This window comes from Mauremys mutica, chromosome 12 (genome assembly GCF_020497125.1).
Source record: "Mauremys mutica isolate MM-2020 ecotype Southern chromosome 12, ASM2049712v1, whole genome shotgun sequence".
In the NCBI taxonomy this organism is placed as follows: domain Eukaryota; kingdom Metazoa; phylum Chordata; order Testudines; family Geoemydidae; genus Mauremys; species Mauremys mutica.
The window spans coordinates 2,431,957-2,458,126 of record NC_059083.1 but is presented as its reverse complement, the minus strand read 5'-3'; the positions used below and the strand labels follow the sequence as shown (position 1 = coordinate 2,458,126).

At 70.4% G+C, this 26,170-nt stretch overlaps 2 protein-coding genes and 1 pseudogene across 5 annotated transcripts in view; 2 read left to right on the top strand and 1 right to left on the bottom strand.

Moving 5' to 3' along the window:
* Positions 1-26,170, top strand: part of LOC123345793 (endothelial zinc finger protein induced by tumor necrosis factor alpha-like) — a 1,203,704-nt gene that overhangs the window by 1,062,481 nt on the left and 115,053 nt on the right. The window lies entirely within an intron of this gene.
* LOC123346410 (class I histocompatibility antigen, F10 alpha chain-like) lies at positions 4,266-11,755 on the top strand. Of its 4 annotated transcripts, XM_044983795.1 has the most exons (9): positions 4,290-4,348; positions 4,429-4,571; positions 5,152-5,421; positions 5,919-6,194; positions 7,609-7,887; positions 8,584-8,703; positions 8,797-8,838; positions 11,152-11,190; positions 11,449-11,755. In XM_044983795.1, exons 2-8 carry the CDS (start codon positions 4,502-4,504, stop codon positions 11,175-11,177), a joined length of 1,083 nt encoding a protein of 360 aa, XP_044839730.1. In that variant the 5' UTR covers positions 4,290-4,348; positions 4,429-4,501; the 3' UTR covers positions 11,178-11,190; positions 11,449-11,755. The 4 variants fall into 4 exon arrangements, with proteins under 4 accessions (XP_044839729.1, XP_044839732.1, XP_044839733.1 ...); XM_044983794.1 differs by having other exon boundaries at positions 4,266-4,571; XM_044983797.1 differs by lacking the exon at positions 8,584-8,703 and having other exon boundaries at positions 4,272-4,571.
* LOC123346397 lies at positions 12,133-18,005 on the bottom strand (annotated as a pseudogene).

Below are 26,170 nucleotides of genomic sequence, written 5' to 3'. Positions count from 1 at the left end.
TTCCCCTCCGCCGAGCCAGCCAGTCCCTGCCCTGGGGTCTGATGGGAGCTGGCGCCCCCCAGAGGGGACAGGCCCCTGCCCCATTCCCCACCCCCCCCGAGCCAGCCAGTCCCTGCCCTGGGGCCGGGTGGGAGCCGGCGCCCCCCAGAGGGGACAGGCCCCTGCCCCTTCCCCCCCCCGGAGCCAGCCAGTCCCTGCCCTGGGGCCGGGTGGGAGCCAGTGCCCCCCAGAGGGGTCAGGCCCCTGCCCCATTCCCCACCCCCCTGAGCCAGCCAGTCCCTGCCCTGGGGCCAGATCGGAGCCGGCGCCCCCCAGAGGGGACAGGCCCCTGCCCCATTCCCCCCCCCTGAGCCAGCCAGTCCCTGTCCTGGGGCCGGGTGGGAGCTGGCGCCCCCCAGAGGGGACAGGCTCCTGCCCCATTCCCTCCCCCCCTGAGCCAGCCAGTCTCCGCCCTGGGGCTGGGTGGGAGCTGGCGCCCCCCAGAGGGGTCAGGCCCCTGCCCCATTCCCTGCCCCCCTGAGGCAGCCAGTCCCTGCCCTGGGGCTGGGTGGGAGCCGGCGCCCCCCAGAGGGGACAGGCCCCTGCCCCAGTCCCCGCCCCCCGGAGCCAGCCAGTCCCTGCCCTGGGGCCGGGTGGGAGCCAGTGCCCCCCAGAGGGGTCAGGCCCCTGCCCCATTCCCCACCCCCCGGAGCCAGCCAGTCTGCGCTGTGGGGCCAGATCGGAGCCGGCGCCCCCCAGAGGGGACAGGTCCCAGCTTTGGGTCCCTGCAGGGGTCGCTGGGTGGAAATTCAGCCCTTCCCCCTCCACACCCCCCCCAGGGCTCGTCCTGCCTGGAAGCACAGGCTGTACCGGGCCGGGGGCCGGCAGGCAGCCTGGCAGCCCCAGGGCCCCTGGAACGGCCGGACAGACGGACGGAGGCGGGGGGGGAACGTGACTCACGCTTGGCCCACACCCCACGGTCACTCCCTCCTTGTTGTTGTTTCTCTAATGACACGGAAGAATTCGGCTGGCTCCGAACCCAGCCTGAGCATGGGACGAGGCAGCCAGGACTCCTGGGTCCTACCCTGGTGTGGGGGCTGGGAGCCAGGACTCCTGGGTCCTACCCTGGTGTGGGGGCTGGGAGCCAGGACTCCTGGGTTCTACCCTGGTGTGGGGGCTGGGGGCCAGGACTCCTGGGTTCTACCCTGGCGGGGGGGCTGGGAGCCAGGACTCCTGGGTTCTACCCTGGCGGGGGGCTGGGAGCCAGGACTCCTGGGTTCTACCCTGGCGGGGGGGGCTGGGAGCCAGGACTCCTGGGTTCTACCCTGGCGGGGGGGCTGGGAGCCAGGACTCCTGGGTTCTACCCTGGCGGGGGGGCTGGGAGCCAGGACTCCTGGGTTCTACCCTGGCGGGGGGGCTGGGAGCCAGGACTCCTGGGCTCTACCCTGGCCGGGGGCTGGGAGCCAGGACTCCTGGGTTCTACCCTGGTCGGGGACTGGGAGCCAGGATTCCTGGGTTCTACCCCGGTGCGGGGGCTGGGAGTCAGGACTCCTGGGTTCTACCCCGGTGCGGGGGCTGGGAGTCAGGACTCCTGGGTTCTACCCCGGTGCGGGGGTTGGGAGTCAGGACTCCTGGGTTCTACCCCGGTGCGGGGGTTGGGAGTCAGGACTCCTGGGTTCTACCCTGGTGCGGGGGCTGGGAGCCAGGACTCCTGGATTCTACCCCAGTGCGGGGGCTGGGAGTCAGGACTCCTGGGTTCTACCCCGGTGCGGGGGCTGGGAGCCAGGACTCCTGGGTTCTACCCTGGTGGGGGAGCTGGGAGCCAGGACTCCTGGGTTCTACCCTGGTGCGGGGGCTGGGAGCCAGGACTCCTGGGTTCTACCCCGGTGCGGGGGTTGGGAGTCAGGACTCCTGGGTTCTACCCCGGTGCGGGGGCTGGGAGCCAGGACTCCTGGGTTTTACTCTGGTGGGGGAGCTGGGAGCCAGGACTCCTGGGTTCTACCCTGGTGGGGGGGCTGGGAGCCAGGACTCCTGGGTTCTACCCCGGTGCGGGGGTTGGGAGTCAGGACTCCTGGGTTCTACCCCGGTGCGGGGGCTGGGAGCCAGGACTCCTGGGTTCTACTCTGGTGGGGGGGGGGGCTGGGAGCCAGGACTCCTGGGTTCTACCCTGGCGGGGGGCTGGGAGCCAGGACATCTCGGTTCTACCCTGGCTGGGGGCTGGGAGCCAGGACTCCTGGGTTCTACCCTGGTGGGGGGGCTGGGAGCCAGGACTCCTGGATTCTATCCTGGTGGTGGAGGGGGGCTGGGAGCCAGGACTCCTGGGTTCTACCCTGGTGGTGGAGAGGGGCTGGGAGCCAGGACTCCTGGGTTCTACCCTGGTGGTGGAGGGGGGCTGGGAGCCAGGACTCCTGGGTTCTATCCTGGGGGGGCTGGGAGCCGGGCCGTGTGTTCTGGCCCCGGTGGGTGTTTTGCTGGATGAAGTCTGTGATCAGACCGTGACTCAGGAAGTGTCGGGGGGCCCTGGGGAGCGGCCCCGGGGTGGGGTGTCTAGCCGGGCACTAGCAGGTGCAGAGGCTGACGTGCCAGAGCGGGGCCCTGGGAGGTTTCTTGCGTGTCTCTGGGTTTGTTTTCTCCCTTGCAAAAGAATCCCGTGTCCGTGTGAAGCAGCCGTAAATCACAGGGCCGGGCCGAGCTGCACCCAAACACCGCACGGGCCAGCAGGCTCCGGCCAGGGAACCCAGCCCGGGGTGACGGACCCCCAGCCGGCCAAGAGCCCCTGTGTGAGGGACCCTGCCGGGAGAACAGCACACGCAGCGAACCCAGGCATCCTGGCTCCTGTCCCCAGCCCCTCCCCTCTGACCACTAGACCCCACTGACCTCCTGGAGCAGGGAGAGAACCCAGGAGTCCTGGCCCCCAGCCCCCCTGCTCTAACCACCAGCCCCCACTTCCCTCCCAGGGCTGGGGAGAGAACCCGGGAGTCCTGGCCCCCAGCCCCCCCTGCTCTAACCACCAACCCCCACTTCCCTCCCAGAGTGGGGAGAGAACCCAGGAGTCCTGGCCCCCAGCCCCCACTGCTCTAACCACCAGCCCCCACTTCCCTCACAGGGCTGGGGAGAGAACCCAGGAGTCCTGGCTCCCAGCCCCCCTGCTCTAACCACCAGCCCCCACTTCCCTCCCAGAGTGGGGAGAGAACCCAGGAGTCCTGGCTCCCAGCCCCCCCTGCTCTATCCACCAGCCCCCACTTCCCTCCCAGAGTGGGGAGAGAACCCAGGAGTCCTGGCCCCCAGCCCCCCCTGCTCTAACCACCAGCCCCCCACTTCCCTCCCAGAGCGAGGAGAGAACCCAGGAGTCCTGGCTCCCAGCCCCCCCTGCTCTAACCACCAGCCCCCCACTTCCCTCCCAGAGCGAGGAGAGAACCCAGGAGTCCTGGCGGGGGACGGAGCAGTGGCGGAGCAGGAGCAGCCGAGGAGGCCAGGGGCGTGAGGGGGAGCCAGGATGAAGATTGGGCTCCTTCCCGCCGCCCCCCCCGCCCCCGCCCCCGCCCCCGCCCGCCGCCCGGCACCGGGCCACATCTGGGATCCATCGCCCGGCCCAGCTGCAAAAGTTCATGGGCTGCTGGTGCTTCCAACCCTGAGCTCATCCCGGCGCTCGCCGCCCAGCTCCTGAGTCACCCCCCGTGCCCCACGGCACAGCACCCCCTGCCCCCCGCAGCCCAGCCCCTAGCGCCGCCCTGGGGCCATGGGGAGCCCTGACTGCCCGGGCAGAGCCCCCTGCTGCCCCCCCCCCGCAGCCCAGCCCCCAGCGCCGCCCTGGGGCCATGGGGAGCCCTGACTGCCCGGGCAGAGCCCCCGGCTGCCCCCCCCCCCGCAGCCCAGCCCCTAGCGCCGCCCTGGGGCCATGGGGAGCCCTGACTGCCTGGGCAGAGCCCCCTGCGGCCCCCCCCCCTGCAGCCCAGCCCCCAGCGCCGCCCTGGGGCCATGGGGAGCCCTGACTGCCCGGGCAGAGCCCCCTGCTGCCCCCCCCCCTGCAGCCCAGCCCCTAGCGCCGCCCTGGGGCCATGGGGAGCCCTGGCTGCCCGGGCAGAGCCCCCTGCTGCCCCCCCCTGCAGCCCAGCCCCTAGCGCCGCCCTGGGGCCATGGGGAGCCCTGGCTGCCCGGGCAGAGCCCCCCACTGCCCCCTGCCCCCTGCAGCCCAGGCCCCAGGGACCCCCGCTGGCCCTGCAGCAGGCCTAGGTCCCAGGCAGGGTTAATGGTCGGTGCTGCCAAGTCTCCTCCCCTGCCCGTCACCCACTTTCATTTTCACTCTTGGCACCTCAGCTGGGTCCTGCTGGGCCGAGCACCCCGGACCTGAACCCGGACCCCCACCACATCTCCCCGCCCGGCTGGGGGCTCCTGCCCCGCCCTGCTCCCGGACGCCTGGGTCCTGCTGGGCCGAGCTCCCGCACCTCCTCCCCCCGCCCGGCTGGGGCCTCCTGCCCCGCCCTGCTCCCGGACGCCTGGGTCCCTGATCGCTGCCGTGGGGATGGGGCCCCGGAAACACCTGCTGCTGGTGTGGCTGGTGCTGTGGTTCCTACTCGGCCTGGCTGAGCCAGGTGGGTCCCGGGGGGTGAACGGCACCCGGGGGGCAGGGCCGGAACAGCAGGGTGTGGGGAGGGGAGAGCTCCAGGGAGGGGGGCTGGGGGCACCCTCACCCCAGGAGGAAATCGGGGCTGGCCCCATTGCCCCAGGGCGGCGCTAGGGGCTGGGCTGTGGGGGGGGCAGCAGGGGGCTCTGCCCGGGCAGTCAGGGCTCCCCATGGCCCCAGGGCGGCGCTAGGGGCTGGACTGCAGGGGGGGGGCAGCGGGGGGCTCTGCCCGGGCAGTCAGGGCTCCCCATGGCCCCAGGGCGGCGCTGGGGGCTGGGCTGCAGGGGGCAGGCGGGGGGCAGCAGGGGGGCAGCGGGGGGCACTGGGCTGCAGGGGGAGTTGTGGGGGGTCCCCTCCCCGGAGGGGGGTTGTGGGGGGGTCCCATCCCCGGAGGGGGGTTGTGGGGGGGTTGTGGGGGTCCCCTCCCTGGAGGGGGGTTGTGGGGGGGTTGTGGGGGGGTCCCCTCCCCGGAGGGGGGTTGTGGGGGGGTTGTGGGGGGGTTGTGGGGGGTCCCCTCCCCGGACTCACCCCCTCTCCCACCGGCGCAGCCCCCGAGGGGCCCCACAGCCTGGCCTACCACTACGTGGGCACCTACGATGCCTCGGGGCTGCTGGAGTTCGGGGCGGCCGGGCTGCTGGACGGGGCCCCCCTCGACGGCTACGACCGGGCCGCCCGCGCCAAGGTGCCGGCCCAGCCCTGGGTGGGGGAGGGGCTGGGCCCCGAGTACTGGCGCCAGGGGGGGGCCTCGCGGGCCGCCAAGGAGGCCTGGTTCCGGCGCAACGTGGAGACCCTCAAACGGAGAAGCAACGAGACGCTGGGTGAGCGGCCCCGGCCCCCCCCGTGCCCCCCAGCACCCAGATCCTGCCCCTGGGCCCCCCGTGCCCTGAGCCCCCCAGCACCCGGATCCTCCCCCCCAACCCCCCCCGTGTCCCCCAGCACCCAGATCCTCCCCCCGGCCCCCCCCGTGCCCTGAGCCCCCCAGCACCCAGATCCTGCCCCCGGCCCCCCGGCCCCCCAGCACCCAGATCCTCCCCCCGGCCCCCCGTGCCCTGAGCCCCCCAGCACCCAGATCCTCCCCCCTGGCTCCCCATGTCCCAAGCCCTCAGCTCTGTCCCCCAGCCCCTGAGCGCCCTGCCCCCCCCCAGAGCCCCCTGTGGCCCATGGCCTGGTGTGTGGCTGCCCCCGTGGCCTGACCCTGTGGCCCCCCCATGACCCCCCGTGGCCTGACCCTGTGGCCCCCCCATGACCCCCCGTGGCCTGACCCTGTGGCCCCCCATGGCCCCCCCCGTGGCCTGACCCCCGGCTCTGCCCCCAGGCCGCCACACGCTGCAGTGGGCGCTGGGCTGCGAGCGGGAGCCCGGGGGGCTGGTCCGCGGCTGGTACCAGTTCGGCTACGACGGGCAGGACCTGGTGGTGTTCGACCGGGGGAACCGGCGCTGGCTGGCGGCGCTGCCCTGGGCCGAGGCCACGCGGCGCCGCTGGGACGCGCAGCCCGAGTTCGGGGAGCGGCTGCACCGGTACCTGGGGGACACCTGCCCGGAGTGGCTGGGCCGCTTCCTGCGCAGCCGGCGCGCCTGGGCCAGGAGGGCAGGTAGGGGCCGGGGGCGGGGCTGCCGCCCCATGGAATGGGGGCTGGGGGAGGGGTCGCCCCGTGGAACGGGGGCTGGGGGGCGGGGCTGTCACCCCGTGGAACGGGGGCTGGGGACGGGTCGCCCCATGGAACGGGGGTTGGGGGGGTCACCCCATGGAATGGAGGCCGGGGGGTCAGTCGCCCCGTGGAATGGGGCCGGGGGAGGGGTCACCCCATGGAACGGGGGCTGGGGGAGGGGTCGCCCCATGGAATGGGGTCTGGGGAGGGGGTCACCCCGTGGAACGGGGGCTGGGGGGGCAGTCACCCCATGGAACGGGGCCTCCCTGGGCTGGGGTCATCCCCCCATGGATTACGGGGGTGGGAGGAGGGGTGACTCCACGGTTTGGAGGAGGGGGTGACCTCAGGGGTTGGGGTGACCCCGCAGATTGGGGACAGAAGTGATCCCAAGCAAAGGGGGAGGGATGATCCACAGATTGGGGCCTGGGGTGACCCCCCCCAGATCCAGGGCTGGGTGACCCCACAGATGGGGGACTGGATGACCCCACAGATCAGGGGCTTGGGTGACCCCAAGGAAAGGGGGCTGGGTGACCCCACAGATCAGGGGCTGGGGTGACCCCAAGGAAAGGGGGATGGGTGACCCCACAGACAGGGGGCTGGGTGACCCCACAGATCAGGGGCTGGGGTGACCCCAAGGAAAGGGGGCTGGGTGACCCCACAGATCAGGGGCTCGGGTGACCCCAAGGAAAGGGGGACGAGTGACCCCACAGATCAGGGGCTCGGGTGACCCCAAGGAAAGGGGGCTGGGTGACCCCACAGATCAGGAGCTGGGGTGACCCCAAGGAAAGGGGGCTGGGTGACCCCACAGATGGGGGGCTGGGTGACCCCACAGATCAGGGGCTCGGGTGACCCCAAGGAAAGGGGGACGAGTGACCCCACAGATCAGGGGCTCGGGTGACCCCAAGGAAAGGGGGACGAGTGACCCCACAGATCAGGGGCTCGGGTGACCCCAAGGAAAGGGGGCTGGGTGACCCCACAGACAGGGGGCTGGGTGACCCCACAGATCAGGGGCTGGGGTGACCCCAAGGAAAGGGGGATGGGTGACCCCACAGATCAGGGGCTGGGGTGACCCCAAGGAAAGGGGGATGGGTGACCCCACAGATCAGGGGCTCGGGTGACCCCAAGGAAAGGGGGACGAGTGACCCCACAGATCAGGGGCTCGGGTGACCCCAAGGAAAGGGGGACGAGTGACCCCACAGATCAGGGGCTCGGGTGACCCCAAGGAAAGGGGGCTGGGTGACCCCACAGATAGGGGGCTGGGTGACCCCACAGATCAGGGGCTGGGGTGACCCCAAGGAAAGGGGGATGGGTGACCCCACAGACGGGGGGCTGGGCTCTCACTGTCTCTCCCCCCCAGCTGCCCCCCAGCTGCAGGCCTGGTCCCGCCCAACCCCCGGGCACCCGGGCTGGCTGACTCTGGGGTGCCAGGCCTGGGGGTTCCCCACGCGGGACATCGAGGTGTCCTGGCTGCGGGGGAACACGACGCTGCCGGGGGCCGAGGCGGGCCCGGGGCTGCCCAGCGGGGACGGGTGCTACCAACGCCAGAGCCGCCTGCGGGTGCCCGAGGGCGAGGCCCAGGGGGTGCGGTGCCAGGGCAGGCACGGGGACCTGGAGACGCCGCTGGAGACTGCGTGGGGTAAGTGCCCCCCCCGAGACCCCCAGCACCCCTTCCCCCCCAGCCCTGTCACTGGGATCCCCCCAGAGACCCCCCCAGTGCCCCCTTCCCCCACAGCCCTGCCACCGGGATCCCCCCAGAGACCCCCCAGTGCCCCCTTCCCCTACTGCCCTGCCACCGGGATCCCCCCAGACACCCCCCCAGCGCCTCTTCCCCCACTGCCCTGCCACCGGGATCCCCCCAGAGACCCCCCAGTGCCCCCTTCCCCTACTGCCCTGCCACCGGGATCCCCCCAGAGACCCCCAGCGCCCCCTTCCCCAACTGCCCTGCCACCGGGATCCCCCCAGAGACCCCCAGCGCCCCCTTCCCCCCACAGCCCTGTCACTGGGATCCCCCCAGAGACCCCCAGCACCCCTTCCCCCACAGCCCTGCCACCGGGATCCCCCCAGAGACCCCCCAGTGCCCCCTTCCCCCACTGCCCTGCCACCGGGATCCCCCCAGAGACCCCCCAGCACCCCTTCCCCCACTGCCCTACCACCAGGATCCCCCCAGAGACCCCCCAGTGCCCCATAGCACCCCCTTCCCCCACTGCCCTGCCACCCGGATCCCCCCAGGCCCCTCCCCACTGCCCCTTGCCCCCACAGCCCTGCCAGCCCCCCCGCTGCCAGGAGCCTCCCACCCCAATTTCTAACCGTTCTCCCCATGGCTCTGTCCCAGCCCCCAGGAGCCCGTTGTACCGAGTGGGCGTCTCCCCCGGGACCGTGGCCGGGGCGACTCTGGGGGCGCTGGGGGGCCTGGCTGGCCTGGCGGGGGCGCTGCTGCTGTGCAGGAGGCGAGGTAAGAGGGGGGCCGGGCGGGCGGGGGGCGCAGCTGGGCTGAGAACGGGCACAACTCGTCTCCTGACCTCGCCCACCGCTTGTGTCTCTGCAGCTCGCTGGAAGCTGGGACAGTCCCGACTGGGCCTGGCCTCAGGTGAGAGACCCCCCGGCGCCCCCCTCAGACAGGGAGTAGGGTCCTGGGGGGATATGCCCCGGGGTCTCCCCCCCGGGATACCCCCTCCGGGAGCCCCCTGCCCTGCCCCCGGGGCCTCCTCCCCGGGATACCCCCTCCGGGAGCCCCCTGCCCTGCCCCCGGGGCCTCCCCCCTGCCCCTCCCCAAGGGGATATGCCCCCGGGGTCTCCCCCCACAGGGATACCCCCTCCGGGAGCCCCCTGCCCTGCCCCCGGGGTCTCCCCCCCACAGGGATACCCCCTCCGGGAGCCCCCTGCCCTGCCCCCGGGGTCTCCCCCCTGCCCCTCCCCAAGGGGATATGCCCCCGGGGTCTCCCCCCCGGGATACCCCCTCCGGGAGCCCCCTGCCTGCCCCCGGGGCCTCCTCCCTGCCCCTCCCCAAGGGGATATGCCCCCGGGGTCTCCCCCCCCGGGATACCCCCTCCGGGAGCCCCCTGCCCTGCCCCCGGGGTCTCCCCCCCCACAGGGATACCCCCTCCGGGTGGGAGCCCCCTGCCCTGCCCCCGGGGTCTCCCCCCTCGCCCTCCCCACGGGGATATGCCCCCGGGGTCTCCCCCCCCCGGGATACCCCCTCCGGGAGCCCCCTGCCCTGCCCCCGGGGTCTCCCCCCCCCCCGGGATACCCCCGCCGGGAGCCCCCTGCCTGCCCCCCGGGCCTCCCCCCTGCCCCGCCCCAGGGGAATATGCCCCCGGGGTCTCCCCCCCCCAGGGATACCCCCTCCGGGAGCCCCCTGCCCTGCCCCCGGGGTCTCCCCCCCCACAGGGATACCCCCTCCGGGAGCCCCCCGCCCGGCCCCCGGGTCTCCCCCCCCCAGGGATACCCCCTCCGGGAGCCCCCTGCCCTGCCCCCGGGGTCTCCTCCCCCACAGGGATACCCCCTCCGGGAGCCCCCTGCCTGCCCCCAGGGCCTCCCCCCTGCCCCTCCCCAGGGGGATATGCCCCCGGGGTCTCCCCCCCACAGGGATACCCCCTCCGGGAGCCCCCTGCCTGCCCCCGGGGTCTCCCCCCCCCACAGGGATACCCCCTCCGGGAGCCCCCTGCCCTGCCCCCGGGGTCTCCCCCCCCACAGGGATACCCCCTCCGGGAGCCCCCTGCCCTGCCCCCGGGGTCTCCCCCCCAACAGGGATACCCCCTCCGGGAGCCCCCTGCCCTGCCCCCGGGGTCACCCCCCTGCCCCTCCCCAGGGGGATATGCCCCCGGGGTCTCCCCCCCCACAGGAATACCCCCTCCGGGAGCCCCCTGCCTGCCCCCAGGGCCTCCCCCCCACAGGGATACCCCCTCCGGGAGCCCCCTGCCCTGCCCCCGGGGTCTCCCCCCCCACAGGGATACCCCCTCCGGGAGCCCCCTGCCTGCCCCCGGGGCCTCCTCCCTGCCCCTCCCCAAGGGGATATGCCCCCGGGGACTCCCCCCCACAGGGATACCCCCTCCGGGAGCCCCCGCCCTGCCCCCGGGGTCTGCCCCCTGCCCCTCCCCAGGGGGATATGCCCCCAGGGCCTCCCCCCCCACAGGGATACCCCCTCCGGGAGCCCCCTGCCCCCGGGGTCTCCCCCCTGCCCCTCCCCAGGGGGATATGCCCCCGGGGTCTCCCCCCCCACAGGGATACCCCCTCCGGGAGCCCCCTGCCCTGCCCCCCGGGTCTCCTCCCTGTCCCTCCCCAGGGGGATATGCCCCCGGGGTCTCCCCCCCCCTGGCATACCCCCTCCGGGAGCCCCCTGCCTACCCCCGGGGCCTCCCCCCCCCACAGGGATACCCCCTCCGGGAGCCCCCTGCCCTGCCCCCGGGGTCTCCTCCCTGTCCCTCCCCGCGGGGTTATGCCCCCGGGGTCGCCCCCCCACAGGGATACCCCCTCCGGGAGCCCCCTGCCTACCCCCGGGGCCTCACCCCCCACAGGGATACCCCCTCCGGGAGCCCCCTGCCCTGCCCCCGGGGCCTCCCCCCTGCCCCTCCCCCAGGGGATATGCCCCCGGGGTCTCCCCCCCCACAGGGATACCCCCTCCGGGTGGGAGCCCCCCCTCCGCCTCCCCCTGCCCCCTCCCTGTTGGGGCTACACCTCCTGGGGCCCCCTCCCCCTGGGGCTCCACCCCAGGACTTCCCTGCCCCACCCCCATGCACCCCCTTCCCCATGGGAGACATGCCCCTGGGAGCCCCCCCCGCCCCGTGACCCCTTCCCCCTTGGGGCATCCCCCCACCCCGCAAACCCCCTTGACCCCGGGCTGGGGGAGATGCACCCCCCACCCCCACGCACTGAGTAACCTGCCCCCCTTCTCCTCCCCCAGAGGAAGAGGTGCCCGAAGACAGCTGATCCCATGGGTCTGGTAAGTGCAGCGCCCTCCCGCCCCCCATCACAGCCCCCGCTCCGCACCTGGGGATTTCTGGGGGAGCAGGTCCGCCCCCCCGTGGCCACAGCGGGTACTGCAGCCCTGACTTCCCCAGCTCCCAGTCCGCCCCTCCCGCCCCCCAGGGGGGTTTCTGGGGGGGGGGTGACCCCCAGCTAATGCCTTTACCGACCCCAGCAGGTTTTCCCTCCACCCCCCCCCCCGGCCCCTTCTCTCATTCCCTTGTTTTTCCCCCAGGCCGGATTTTCCACCCGGACACCTGGGTTCCTGGCCACCCAAGGCTGGACACGTGAACTGAGTCGGAAACGTCGCCTGGCCCTTGAGAACCTGGGGGCCCCACTGATTGTCAATTGATTTCTGCCCCCAGCCCTGCTGCCCCCGGTTCACTGTCCCCCCCCGCGCCCCCCACCCAGGGCCGCACGCCCAGGCAGGGAGCGAAGGGCCGTGGGAAATGGCCCCTTTCCCTCGCTGGCCGTGCAGCGCCGAGCACCCGAGGCCGGGCCACTGCTGCAATATGGATCATAAAGAACCGTTGTAATCGTCACCCGTGTCGGTGCCTCCCCCAGCGCCAGGGCTCGGCGGGGAAACAACCCCCGGCAGCAAAACCCCAGGGGCTGGCGGATTCGCAGAACCGGCACCCCAGAGGGGACAGGCCCTGGCCCCATTCCCTGCCCCAGGGCCGGATCAGAGCCAGCGACCCCCAGAGGAGACAGGCCCCTGCCCTGGGGCCAGATCAGAGCCAGCGACCCCCAGAGGGGACAGGCCCCGTGTCCCGTTCCCCGCCCCCCTGAGCCAGCCAGTCCCCGCCCTGGGGCCGGGTGGGAGCCGGCGCCCCCCAGAGGGGACAGGCCCCGTGTCCCGTTCCCCGCCCCAGCAGGCTCCATGTTCACCAGTCAGGAGCCCGACTCCGGAGCTGAATTCTGCACATCACATTTATTTACACAAGGGGGAAAATCAACAGAATCCCCCGCCCTCCCCGGCTGGAAACCCCCCTTTGTGCAGACTCCCTGGTGGGGAACGCGCTGCCATGGGGCTGGGTGCGAATCGCCACCCAGGGGCCTGCGCACTCAGCCGCTCCCTGCGACCCTTCGGCACAGCCGAGCGCTGACCAGCCCCCGCCCCACACCCCGGGCCCCCCCACGGCACCCCAGGGGAACAGGGAAAGCCGCGTTCCTGCTGCCAAGCAGGGGGGCAGGAGTTCCCACCCCCCCCCAGCGACAGGCTCAGGCTCTGTGCAGACTCAGGCAGCGTCGCACTCAGGGCAGCTCCCCCGCTCCCCTCGCAGCACCGGGTTCGGGCTCTGCACACTCAGGGCAGCCCCGCCCCTCATAGCACCGGGTTCAGGCTGTCTGCCCCCCCCCACCAGCTTTAACCCACCAGCCCCCACTCCCTTCGCAGCCGGGGGCCAGGGCCGGGGGGCAGGGCCGGGGGGCAGGGCCAGGGGCTCCGGCTCACAGCGGCCGCTCCGGGGCGTGCACCCGCAGGTGGGAGCCGGGGGGCAGAGCCGGGGGGCAGGGCCAGGGGCTCCAGCTCACAGCGGCTGCGCCCGGGCGTGCACCCGCAGGTGGGAGCCGGGGGGCAGGGCCAGGGGGCAGGGGGGGGGCTCCAGCTCACAGCGGCCGCTCCCGCGCGTGCACCCGCAGGTGGGAGCCGGGGGGCAGGGCTGGGGGCTTCGGCTCACAGCGGCCGCTCCCGCGCGTGCACCCGCAGGTGGGAGCCGGGGGGCAGGGCGGGGGGCTCCGGCTCACAGTGGCCGCTCCCGCGCGTGCACCCGCAGGTGGGAGCCGGGGGGCAGGGCGGGGGGCTCCGGCTCACAGCGGCCGCTCCCGCGCGTGCACCCGCAGGTGGGAGCCGGGGGGCAGGGCCAGGGGGCAGGGCGGGGGGCTCCGGCTCACAGCGGCCGCTCCGGGGCGTGCACCCGCAGGAGGGAGCCGGGGGGCAGGGCGGGGGGCAGAGCCGGGGGTCTCCGGCTCACAGCGGCCGCTCCCGGGCGTGCACCCGCAGGTGGGAGCCAGGGGGCAGGGCCGGGGGGCAGACCCGGGGGGCTCCGGCTCACAGCGGCCGCGCCCGCGCGTGCACCCGCAGGTGGGCCGTCAGGTGGGAGCTGTGCCGGAAGCGCTTGCAGCAGGCAGGGCAGGCGAAGGGCCGCTCGCCCGTGTGGATGCGCTGGTGCCCGGTGAGGGTGGAGCCCTTGCTGAAGGCCTTGCCGCACTGGGCGCAGGCGAAGGGGCGCTCGCCGGTGTGGGTGCGCTGGTGCTGCAGCAGGTCGGAGCTCTGGCCGAAGCTCTTGCCGCACTGGGGGCAGGGGTAGGGGCGCTCGCCGCGGTGCAGCCGCCGGTGCGTCAGCAGGTTGGAGCTGCGGCTGAAGCCGCGCCCGCACTCGGCGCAGACGTAGGGCTTCTCGCCCGTGTGCACCCGCCGGTGGGCCACCAGGTCGGAGGCCTGGCTGAAGCGGCGGGGGCAGTCGGGGCAGCGGTGCGGGCGCTCGCCCGTGTGGATGCGCTGGTGCTTGACCAGCACGGAGGTGTCGCCGAAGCGCTTGCCGCACTCGGGGCAGGGGTAGGGGCGCTCGCCCGTGTGCAGGCGCCGGTGTGCGTCCGCAGGTTGGAGCCGCGCAGGAAGCCGCGCCCGCACTCCGGGCACCGGAAGGGCTTGTCGCCCGCGTGGATCCGCTGGTGGGCCACCAGGTTGGAGCTGCGGGAGAACCGCTTCCCGCACACCAGGCACGGGTAGGGGCGCTCGCCCGGCTGGGGGGCGGGGGGCCGAGCTGGGGGGGCCTCCTGGGGGGCAGGCTCTGACCCATGACCCAGAGTGCCAGGCTGGGGGGCCGGGCCCTGATCTATGGTGCCCTGACTCAGGGGGTTCTGCTGCGGGGCAGGATCTGACCTGTGACCCATGGGGCCCTGGCTCAGGGGACCCTGATGGGGGGCAGGCTCTGACCCCTGACCCGTGGGGGGCTGCCGGGGGGCAGGCTCTGACCCATGACCCGTGGGGGGTTCCTGGGGGGCAGGATCTGACCCGTGACCCATGGGGGGTTCCTGGGGGGCAGGAGCTGACCCGTGACCCGTTGGGGGCTGCCGGGGGGCAGGAGCTGACCCGTGACCCATGGGGCCCTGGCTCAGGGGACGCTGATGTGGGGCATGCTCTGACCCCTGACCCGTTGGGGGCTGCCGGGGGGCAGGAGCTGACCCGTGACGCAGGGGGCCCTGCTGGGTGAGGGTGTCCTGGCTAGAGAGGGGCTCTGAGCTGTGACCCAGGGGGCCCTGCTGGGGCAGGGGGCAGGAGCCCTGATTCAGGGGGCCGGGCGGGGGGCCGGGCTCTGCCTCCTGCCGCCCGGCGCCCTCGGGCCCGTGGCCCCGCCGGTGGCGTGCCAGGGTGGAGCTGCGGGCGAAGCTGGCCCCGCAGCGCTGGCAGCGGTAGGGCCGCTCCCCGGTGTGGCTGCGCTGGTGGTTGACCAGGGTGGAGGCCAGGTTGAAGCCGGCGCCGCACTGGCCGCAGCGGAAGGGCCGCTCCCCGGTGTGGGCGCGCTGGTGCTGCACCAGGTCGGAGCTGCGCCGGAAGCCCTTGCCGCAGTCGGGGCAGGCGAAGGGGCGCTCGCCCGTGTGCCGGCTCCGGTGGGCGGCCAGCCCCGACTGCACGGCGAAGGCCTCCCCGCACTGGCCGCAGCGGTAGGGGCGCTCGCCCGTGTGCAGGCGCCGGTGCTTGGCCAGCGAGGAGCTCTGGGAGAAGGCGCGGCCGCAGTGCCCGCAGCGGTAGGGGCGCTCGCCCGTGTGCAGGCGCCGGTGCCGCTGCAGGGTGGAGCTGGCGCGGAAGCTGCGCCCGCACACGGAGCAGTCGTAGGGCTTCTCGCCCGTGTGGGTGCGCCGGTGCGCCAGGAAGTTGGAGCTGGCGCTGAAGGCCCGGCCGCAGTCGGGGCAGACGTAGGGCCGCTCGCCCGTGTGGATCCGCAGGTGCTGCGTCAGGTGGGAGCTCTGCCCGAAGGCCCGGCCGCACTCGGGACAGGCGTACTGCCGCCCGGGGGCCGGGGGCCCGGCCGGTCTCGCTGGGGCGCCGATCCCCGGCTGGGGCGCTGGGGCACAGCTGTGGGGCGTCCCTGCCGGCCGGATCGTGGATTCGTTCAGCCCCTTGCCAGCCCCACAGGGAGCCAGGGCACAGCTGTGCGGCGTCCCTGCCGGCCGGATCGTGGATTCGTTCAGCCCCTTGCCAGCCCCACAGGGAACCGGGGCAGAGCTGTGGGGCGTCCCTGCCGGCCGGATCGTGGATTCGTTCAGCCCTTCGCCGGCCCCGCGGGGAGCCGGGACAGAGCTGCGGGGCGTCCCTGCCGGCCGGATCGTGGATTCGTTCAGCCCCTTGCCGGCCCCGCGGGGAGCCAGGGCAGAGCTGTGGGGCATCCCCGCCGCCCAGATCATGGACTCGTTCAGCACCGGGGCAGAGCTGCAGGGAGCCAGGGCAGAGCCGTGAGGCGTCCCTGCCGGCCGGATCGTGGATTCATTCAGTGCCAGGGCAGAGCTGTGGGGCGTCCCCGCCGCCCGGATCGTGGATTCGTTCAGCGCCAGGGCAGAGAAGTGGGGCGTCCCCGCCGCCCGGATCGTGGATTCGTTCAGCCCCTCGTCGCCTGCCCCGCGGGGAGCCGGGTCCGCGTCTCTCTCCCCAGCAGGGTTTTCCCGCCGGCGCTCGCAGGCACCTGGGCTGGGCAGATCACTCTCCTGGGGTCGTCCCGGTACCATCCCGTGTGGCCCCGCTGGCTCGTGCCCTTCCGGCTGGGGATCCCCCTCGGCCTCGCTGGCCGGCCCGTCGCCTGCGGGGGAAAGGATCTCGGTCAGTGTTCTCGCGGGGCGGAACATGCCCCCCCCCCCCCGCAGGGTTTAGTAACCGCTGAGCTGTATTTTCACTCTGACGGGGGGGGTCTCGCACAGCCGCAGGGTAACCTGGCACTGGCTGCCCTGCCGTGCGCTCGGCACAGCCTCCGCGTCCCGTCCTCTCATTTACTCCCTCCTGTGCTGTCGTTTTCTCCCTAGTTCGCGGGTTCCCAGGGGAGATGGGGGGTTTCCCTTCCTCGGTGAAGCGAAGCTCTCGGCTCGGTCCCAGGTCTGTCTGTGAACCCCCCGGAGCCCGTGGGACAGAGAGAGGGATTCAGACCCCAGCCGTCCCTGCTCGGGAAAGGGAACAAACCAGAGAGCTCAACGCAGGAATTATCCCCTTGCCGTGGGGAATCGGGGCCTGGTCGGGGAGGATCCGGAGCCAGGAACCCCCACAGGATTCCACCGCTAGCGTCTGAGCCAGCTCGCTGTGCTGCCTTCCTGAGCCTGCAGACATGGACCCGGGGCCTCTGCTGCTGCTCAGCGCCTCCCAAGGGGGCAAAGAGACCGAGCGGTCGGATTCAGAGCGGCCGGCAGGCTGGCGTCTCTCGGCTGCGGCTGGGCAAGCTCTGAGCAGCAGCCGAGGCAGCCCCGGGGCTGGGGGGGCAGAGGGACAGAGTGGGACAGACGGACGCGGGGGTGTAGTCAGGACCCAGCCCGGGCTGTCTGTGGGGCCTGATCCCAGCGCTTCTAGGCCTGAAAACAGCCTCCAGGGACAGACACACAGACAGGACAGAGGTGTATGGACAGACAGACGGACAGGCCTCCAGGGACAGACAGACAGACAGGCCTCCAGGGACAGACACACAGACAGGACAGAGGTCTCTGGACAGACAGACGGACAGGCCTCCAGGGACAGACCGACAGGGACAGAGGTGTATGGACAGACAGACGGACAGGCCTCCAGGGACAGACACACAGACAGGGACAGAGGTGTATGGACAGACAGACCGACAGGGACAGACAGACTCTAAGTAGCCAGGAACACACACAAAATGGAGGTTGTGAAACCAGGACACGCGCGGGGGCCGGGGCAGCCCCTGACGCCCCGTAAAGCCCCTTCTGTTACGGCCCAGGATTTAAAGGCCCCTGGAAGCCGGGGGGGAATTTCTGAGCTGGTTTAAGCGACTCCTCACCTGTGCGGGCGTCTCTTGGGGTCTCCTCAGCACCCCAGGGACCCGGGACCCCCGGCTCTGCCCCTCGCTCCATCCGGGAGAGCGTCCGGCCCAGGGATCAGAAATCCTGCTCGGGGGCCGGGACAGGCGAGATCAGGGCGTGCGACGCGGCAGGAGAATGTCGGCTACAGGGAACGGCCCATAATTTGAACCCAGCCCTGGGGGACGGGGCCTGACCCGGGGGGCAGGATACCGGGCGGGATGGGCCCCTGGGGCTGACTGGGGGGCAGGGAGGGGGCAGGACACCGGGCGGGATGGGCCCCTGGGGCTGACTGGGGGGCAGGGAGGGGGCAGGATACCGGGCGGGATGGGCCCGGGGGGCAGGGAGGGGGCAGGATACCGGGCGGGATGGGCCCGGGGGGCAGGGAGGGGGCAGGATACCGGGCATGATGGGCCCGTGGGGCTGACTGGGGGGCAGGGAGGGGGATACCACCCCAGGGGGTACCACAGTCCCTGGGGTCTCACTGTCCCCACTACAGACACCCGGGGGGGGGGGCTCTGGGAGGACCGGGGGGGCTGCGGGATGTTCGGATCTTAGTCACCCCCCGGCCCGGGGCTGCTCCTGCCCCATGGCTGGGTGGGGGTCAGCGCCCCCCCACTTCCTCCCGCCCCCCCCCCGCGGTCCTGCAGCGCCTGGCCCAGCCCCTCCCGCACTGCCCCCATCCCCTCCTGCCCTCCCCCTTCCAGCCCCCCATCCCCCTCCTGCCCCACACCGCCCCCCCCGCGGTCCCCCCCCGCACCTGCCGGCCCGGCGCAGCAGCTCCCTCCCCCGGCGGAGCTCGGCGCTGCCCGGCCCAGGGGCGGCTCCAGCCCAGCGCGGCCCCCGGGCTCCCCCCGCCCGGGCCGGGAGCAGCAGCGGGGCCGGGCGCGGACGCGGCAGCGGCGCTGACCCAGGAAGCCCAACCCCCGGGGGGGCGGGGCGGGGACAGGCCCCGGGATGGGGGGGGGGAGCCATGGACCCGCCCCCCGCCCCGCCTCTCCCGGGCGGGGCGCAGCCGCTCCGGACAGGGCAGAAAATGCTGCTGCTGGGTTCAGAGCCGCCCCCCACGGGGGGAAATCATCCCCCCCCCCCCCCCGCAATGGGCTCAGCTCCCCCCCCCCCCCAGTGATGGGCTCAGGCTCTCGGCACACTCAGGCAGGGTCCCTGTCGGTCACACTCAGGGCAGCCCCCCCCCAGTGACGGGCTCAGGCTCTCGGCACACTCAGGCAGCTGAAGACAAGGCCACTGGGCACAGAGCGGGAGGTGCATGTGCGCACGCACACACCTGTGCATGCGCACACATCCATGCACACACACACCTGTGCACACACGCCCATGCACACACACGCCTGTGCACGTACACACACGCATCCATCACACACCCACACCCGTGCACACGCACACACGTGCACACGCACACACGTGCCGACCAGTGGGTCGCACAAGCAAAATGTGCAACCAGTGACCGATGTGGGACGTGGCTTTTGGCCAAGATGCCCCAGCCCTGGCCAGGCCCAGTCCTGCGAACCCCACCCCGGTGTTTTCTGTCCCCCAAGCCCCGTGGGCTGCGCGTCGCCGGCCCCTGGCCAGTCTGGGTCTCCGGGACTGTCCTGGTGCGCCAGGCGCCGCAGAGCACCGTCCCCTCCCGCTCGCGCCGCGCGGCAGGCCGAGTTCTGGCTGCCCCAGGGGAGTTGACACCCACCTCTCCCTAGGGACCCCCGGGAAACCCACCGCTCTTTAAAATGTCCCATGGGTTCAAAGGGTCCCTTGAGCTCCCACCACTGCCCGGGGTTTCCATCCGCCAGGTCTAGTCCTCGGCAGCCTCGCAGACCAGCCCTCGGCGCGACAGAGACACCAGCCGGTAACCACAATGGACGCCGAGGGTTCACGACTGTTCGTCCAGGACTGGTCACCTGTGCCACCGGCCTGCGGCCCCTTCCCTCTGTCCAGGGGCTGCAGCCACCACTGTCACCGGGCCGGCCCCCTTCCCTCCCTCCCTCCCGCGGGCCGGCCCTGTGGGGCTGTCACTGCCCGGCCCCCTGCCCTCCCTCCCACGGGCCGGCCCCCTGCCCTCCCTCCCACGGGCCGGCCCAGTGGGGCTGTCACTGCCCGGCCCCCTGCCCTCCCTCCCGCGGGCCGGCCCAGTGGGGCTGTCACTGCCCGGCCCCCTGCCCTCCCTCCCACGGGCCGGCCCCCTGCCCTCCCTCCCGCGGGCCGGCCCCGTGGGGCTGTCACTGCCCGGCCCCCTGCCCTCCCTCCCGCGGGCCGGCCCCGTGGGGCTGTCACTGCCCGGCCCCCTTCCCTCCCTCCCTCCCGCGGGCCGGCCCTGTGGGGCTGTCACTGCCCGGCCCCCTGCCCTCCCTCCCGCGGGCCAGCCCCCTGCCCTCCCTCCCGCGGGCCGGCCCAGTGGGGCTGTCATTGCCCGGCCCCCTGCCCTCCCTCCCTCCCGCGGGCCGGCCCAGTGGGGCTGTCGTGACGGGGGGTCCCCCAGGGGGACTGCGCCCCCTGCTGCGGGGGCACCCGCCTGCTCACTCGCTCGGGGCTGGAGGAAATAGGGGACCCTGAGGTGGGCAGGGCCCCTCGCCCAGCCCTGCCCTGCCCCCAGCAACGGGCTTTGGGAAGAGCCCGACCCCTGCGGGATGAATTGGGGCGAAAAGCAGCTTCCGCTGTGGGGCAGAAGTGGGGAAAGGACGCTGAGCAATCGGGGACGTCCCTGCCCCATAGAACAGCTGCCCCCTACATGGAGGCTAAACTGTGACCGATAACACTCCTGTGTGACTGCCGCCCCGGCACCTGTGAGCAACCCTACAATAACAAACCCATGTGACCCCAGCCCTGGCGCACGGGAGGACTGAAGCGCATAGGAACGGCCACACTGGGTCAGAGCAAAGGTCCGTCCGGCCCAGCGTCCTGCCTGCCGACGGTGCCTGGTGCCAGGGGCCCCCGAGGGAATGAACAGAGCAGGGACTCATGCAGTGACCCATCCAGGGCCGTCCCTGGCTAGTCTGGGCCCTATGCGGCTCCCCGCGGGGGAGGGGGAGGTCTCCGTGGGGGTGGGGGCTGGCTTGGGGGGGCGGGGGGAACCCACCCCCAGCGCTCACCGGCGGCGCGGCTCGGGCCAGGTCGCTGCACTTCCCGCCGGCCCTGCTGCAGTCCTCGGGGTGGGGCAGAGCAGGGGGGGGCAGGGCTGGGGCAGAGCAGGGGGGGGCACCTTGGGGAAGGGGTGGGGAAGGGGTGCCCCACGTTTCCTGGTGCCCTACGCAGCTGCATACTTTGTATACAGGTAAGGACGGCCCTGGATCCATCCCCTGTTGCCCAGTCCCAGCTTCTGACAGTCGGAGGCCAGGGACACCCGGAGCAGGGGGTTGCATCCCTGCCCCTCCCGGCTAATCGCCATTGATGGGCCCGGCCTCCAGGAACTCACCGGGTTCTTTTTAAAACCCTGCTATAGCCTTGGCGTCACGACATCCCCTGGCGAGGAGTCCCGCAGCCCGACTGCGCTGTGTGGGGAAATACGGCCTTGTGTTCCTGTCCATTTCGTTGGGTGACCCCCAGTTCTTGTGTTAGGAGAACGAGTAAATAACACGTCCTTATCTGCTTTCTCCACACCCGCCATGATTGTACAGACCTCGGTCAGATCCCCCCTTAGCCGTCTCCTTTCCAAGCTGAACAGTCCCAGTCCTATGAATCTCTCCTCATACGGCAGCTGGTCCAGACCCCTCATCATTTCTGTTGCCCTTTTCTGAACCTTTTCCAATCCCAACAGATCTTGTTTGAGATGGGGGGCGACCACATCCGCACGCAGTTTCAAGGTGTGGGCGTCCCATGGATTTATATAGAGGCCACATGTCTTATTATCTGTCCCTTTTGTCACGGTTCCCAACATCCTGGTCGCTTTTTTGGCTGCCGCTGCACATTGAGTGGATGTTCTCAGAGAACGGATACAACTTAGATAATGTTTTCACCCCTCATCTACAATGACTCCAAGATCTTTCTGGAATGGGAACAGCCAATTCAGACCCCATCGTTTTGTATGCATGGTACTGGGAGGATGTTTTTCCACGTGCATCGCTTTGCATTTATCAACACTGAATTTCATCTGCCAGTTTGCTGCCCAGTCACCCAGTTCTGTGAGATCCCTCTGTAGCTCTTCGCAGTCTGCTTTGGATTTAACTATCTTGAGGAGTTTTGTATCATCTGCAAATTTTGCCTCCTCACTGTTTACCCCTTTTTTCAGATCATTTAGGAATATGTGGAACAGGACTGGGCCCAGTACAGACCCCTGGGGACACCACTATTTACCTCTCTCTGTTCTGAAAACTGACCATTTATTCCTACCCTGTGTTTCCTCTTGTAACCAGTTACCGATCCATGAGAGACCTTCCCTCTTACTCCATGACAGTTTACTTTGCTGAAGAGCCTTTGCTGAGGGACCTTGTCAAGGGCTTTCTGAAAGTCTAAGTCCACTATATCCACCACATCCCCCTTGTCCACATACTTGTTGACCTCCACAAAGAATTCTAGTAGATTGGTGAGGCAGGATTTCCCTTTACAAACACAACAACTCGCGTTCATCTGGGTGTCTGATAATTCTGCTCTTCACTAGAGTTTCAGCCAGTTTGCCCGGCACTGAAGTTGTGTTTCCTGGCCTGCAACTGCCAGGATCATCTCTGGAGCCCTTTAAAAATTGGTGTCACAGTAGCTCTCCTCCAGTCACCTGGTACAGAAGCGGGTTTAAATGACAGGCTACATACCACAGTTAGTAGTTCTGCAATTTCACATTTGAGTTCCTTCCGACCTCTTGGGTGATACCATCTGGTCCTGGTGAGTCACTTATTACTGTTTAGTTGATCAGTTTGTTCCAAACCCTCCTCTAAGGGGACCTCAATCTGGGACAGCTCCTCCGATCTGCCACCTAACAAGAACGGCTCAGGTGTGGGGATCTCCCTCACCTCTTCTGCAGTGAAGACCAGTGCAGAGAATTCGTTCAGCTTTTCTGCAATGGCCTCGGCGTCCTTGAGTGCTCCTTTCACGCCTCGACTGGCCATTGGCCCCATTGATCCTTTGCCTCGCCTCCTGCCTGTGATGTGCTTAACAAAACGTTTGAGTCTTTCGCCAGCTGTTCTGCACATTCTTTTTTGGCCTCCCTAATTGTATTTTCACACCTCACTTGCCAGAGTTTTTGCTCCTTTCTATTTTCCTCACCAGGATTTAACTTCCACTGTTTAAAGAGGCCGTTTTGCCTCTCGCTGCTTCCTTTACTTTGTCAGCCAGCCACGGTGGCTCTTTTGGGGCCTCTTCCCGTGGGTTTTGCTTTGGGACGCACATTGAATTGGAGCCGCGAGGCCGGCGTTTCAAACAGGTTTCCATGCAGCTTGCAGGCACCTCGGTTTTGGGACTGCGCCTTTCGATTTCCGTGTAACGAGCTTCCTGGTTTCTGGGTAGTTCCCCTTTGTGCAATGACCCGCTCCGGGGGTGGCTGCTCCCCCCCGCCCCGCCCTGCGCAGAGCATGTATGTAGCAGGCCATATCCATAGACCTCAAAAGCAGGAACGTTTCATTATACTCGTATTACAGGTGGGGAAACTGAGGCACGGAGCCCCCCTGACTTGCCCGGGATGACACAGTAAGTCAGCGGCAGAGCTGGGCCCAGAACCCAGGTTCTGCGCAGTCCCAGGTCTGTCCCCTCTCCACTGCATCCTGCTGCCGGCTTCCCCCCGGGTACAGCGTTGGGAGGAGGGAGGTGGGCTGCTGCTTTCCCCTCGGACTCTCCCCTGCAGCAATGGGGCTGTGGCCGGGTTATTGGGGGAGCAGGCCCTGGCTCTCTCCTCTGCCCCAAAGCGTTTGTAACCAGTTAATCTGGGGACGGGCGCTCCGTCCTCCAGCCTGACCCAAAGGCCAATGGGAGATTGGAGCCGTGTCTTGGTCACTCGGTAAAGCCGCAGGTGTCCTAACCTAACCACCGCGACTCCAGCAGGGAACCCAGGGCTGCACTTCCCGTCCCCCCGGTGGGGCGATAGGGTCGCCCACAGATCCCTGCGCTCAGCTGGCTGCTGCGCTTTGGGCACCCCCAAATCTTGGTGCCCCAGGCGGCCGCCTAGTGCGTCTGGTGGTCACAGCGGCCCTGGGTGGGCCCCTCCCCCCGATGTCGTGTAACTCGATGGCGGTCGCTATTCCTGAGCGGATCAGCGGGCGTCAGCTCCTGGACCAGATCCTGTTTGTGCTCCATCTGGCCCCCCACCTTGCTGCTCTCACGCCACTGAGCTGAGCCTGGGACTGAAACCTGGCGCAAGGGGGGGATCCCCCCTCTGCTCCTGCCCCGATTGGCCCGGGGCTGCGGGGAGCAGAGCCAGACAAACGCAGAAGTTTGACGAGACGTGTGGTCCGGAGCAGAACCGAGACCATGTGGGTGACCCCAGCCCCTCGTCCTGCGGCCCCAACCCCGGCCCAGCTCAGATCCCCGGCCACGATGCAGCTGCCTCTGCTCCTCTCCTGGGCTTGGGGGGCCCTGGCTGGTAAGTGGGGACCCCCCACCTGGGCCTTTTCACTACTGGGGGTAGGGGTGTCATCGTAGGGTCAGAGTGGGGTGCAGGGGGAGATGGGTTCGGCAGGGAGAGACCTGATGCCAGGGATGAGGGGTGCTCAGGAGACTGGGACTGATTCATCGTGTTCCCCACCCTGCTCCATCCTCCCCCCCCCACGCCCCCCAGCCTCCCCATCTCTCCCCACAGCGTCTCTCACCCTCCGGCTGCTCCGAACCACCATCTTCCACAACGCCGGCTCCACGGACATGGCGGGGATGGCCCTGCTGGGCGACCTGGAGACCCACTCCCTGGCCTGCAGCACCTGCGAGATCCGCTTCCTGCAGCACTGGGCCCGGCAGGGCCTGACCCTGAAGCAGTGGCAGGACCTGGAGCTGCTGATCCATGGCTCCCTGGCCGACTCCATCCGTGTGATGAGCAGAGCGGGTAAGGATGCAGGCGAGGGCTGAGTATGGCGCGGGCTGAGGGGGTCGGCCCCCAAACCCAGCGGGGAGCTGAGAACTGACACGCTCACAGCAGCGTCCGAGTGGGTCCTGACGGGGTGACAGATATGATGCATGGATTGGCCATTCCCTGACCCCCAGCCAGCCGGTCTCCTGCCCTGGGGCGGGTGCCCCCTAAAGGGAAAGGCCTTTTCTCGCCCCACTCAGCTGGCCAGTCCCCCCCCCCCAGGGCCAGTGGCAGATTAGCCAATGGGCAAATGGGGCCCATGCCCAGGGGCTCCAGCCAACTGGGGGGCCCAGAAAAATGTGCCCCCCACCCCCACCCGGACCTGCTCCGCCTGCCTGCCCAGAGCTCCTGCCAGGAGCGGGGGTTTCCTCGCTCTGCTCGCCTGGCGGTCCTGCCGGGAGCAGCTGGAGCGCCGGGGTGGGGGTGGAGCAGGGCCACCGCCCACGCCCTGACCCCGCTCCCTGGCAGGAGCATGGGGGGGCTGCAGGCAAAGGGGAGCCCCACAAAACCCTAATCCGCCCCTGTCGGGGGCCATGCAGACGAGGGGACTCACCCCTGCGGCGCCTCCTGCTGGTCGATCTCGGGAATTAGCTCGATTCAGCTCTGGAGCGCCCTCTGCAGGCCGGTGATCCGCCTGTCCTCTGGGCCCCCCGTGTCCCTCCCTGGGCCCGGTGCCCCTTTAACTGGGGGTGCTGGCCCCTGGCAGTAACCCCTCAGTCTCAGGGTCTCCCCTCCCAGGGGACCCCCACCCACTATCCCCACCTCACCTCAGTGTATGGCTACTGCCAGCCATCGTCTCGCCCCCGTGCCCTGGGGCAGGCTGCAGTGTCAGCCACTCAGCACTGGCAAGGGGGGGTCGGACCTGCTGCCCTCTGCAGCCCCCAGGACCTGTTAGCCCAATGCTAGGCCGCAGCCTGGGGCTTTCCAGGCTGGAGCTCCCCAGGCCCGGCCCGGCCCGGCACCCTGCCCCCAGCTCCCTGCAGCCAGGCCCTTCTCCCTCTACAGGCAGAGGGAGACCACAGAGCTCCTGGCTCCCAGCCTCTTTCTCCAGGCCGGCTGGGGCCTGATTGGGGCCTGGCCCAGCTGCAGCCACTTCCCGCTCCCAGCCACAACCTTCCCCCAGGGCTGGGTTAAGCCCTTCAGGGCAGGAGCAGGGTAACCCCCAGCTCTGGGGCCAGCCTGTAGCCGGTGCGCCCTGGAGGGGAAAGGCCCCGTGTCCCAGCCCCTCACCGGGCCCTTGGCCCCGTGTCCCAGCCCCTCACCCGGGCCCTTGGCCCCGTCTCCCAGCAGGGGAGCGTGTAGGCTGCTCCCGGGGCCACCTGTCCTCGAACGTTGAAACCCGACACTCTGCTAACCGCGAAACACCCCACACCAGCACAGGAAACGCAGAGCTAAGATAGTGCCCCCCCTCCACCAGCGCTGCCCCAGGGCACGGGACAGACCCAGCTCCCCGCGGCTCAGCGGCTCAGCCCAGGGTCTGCGCTGGGTGTCTGGTGCGGGAGCACTAAGGTCCTTGGGGGAGACTCTCAGGAACCCCTTAACCACCTGTGACGAACTGGGCCTGTTCTTACTGGGGGCTGTGGGGGCTGAGTGGGGGGGGTAGCCTGGGAGGACGATCTGCGCTGGGGGATGGGAGACTGGCCGGAAGGAGGAGACCTGAGCAGGTAACGTGAGACCCCAGGAAGGGGTGAGAGGCCAGGTGACACCTCTGCCCGGGAAGCTGGAAAAAGGCTGGGGAATGAGAGGCTGGGGCGAGTTTTTCAGCTTGGAAACTGCCTGGGAAATGGAGGGGAGCCCCGATGGGGCTCGGGCCTCTCAATGGGGCTATGGCCTCCCTGGGGCCCCAGATGGACCTAACTAAAGGGGGTCCCGTTCGCGGTACCTACAAGCTCTGTTTTAGACCCTGTTCCTGTCATCGAATAAACCTCTGTGTTACTGGCTGGCTGAGAGTCAC

Bases quoted from the DNA above. Each gene is read 5' to 3' on its own strand.
- LOC123346410 (XM_044983794.1), top strand. From the start codon at position 4,502: ATGGGGCCCCGGAAACACCTGCTGCTGGTGTGGCTGGTGCTGTGGTTC. The intron at 7,888-8,583 runs GTAAGTGCCCCC...GCTCTGTCCCAG, and splicing joins GCCGCTGGAGACTGCGTGGG to CCCCCAGGAGCCCGTTGTAC. The intron at 8,704-8,796 runs GTAAGAGGGGGG...GTGTCTCTGCAG, and splicing joins GCTGCTGTGCAGGAGGCGAG to CTCGCTGGAAGCTGGGACAG.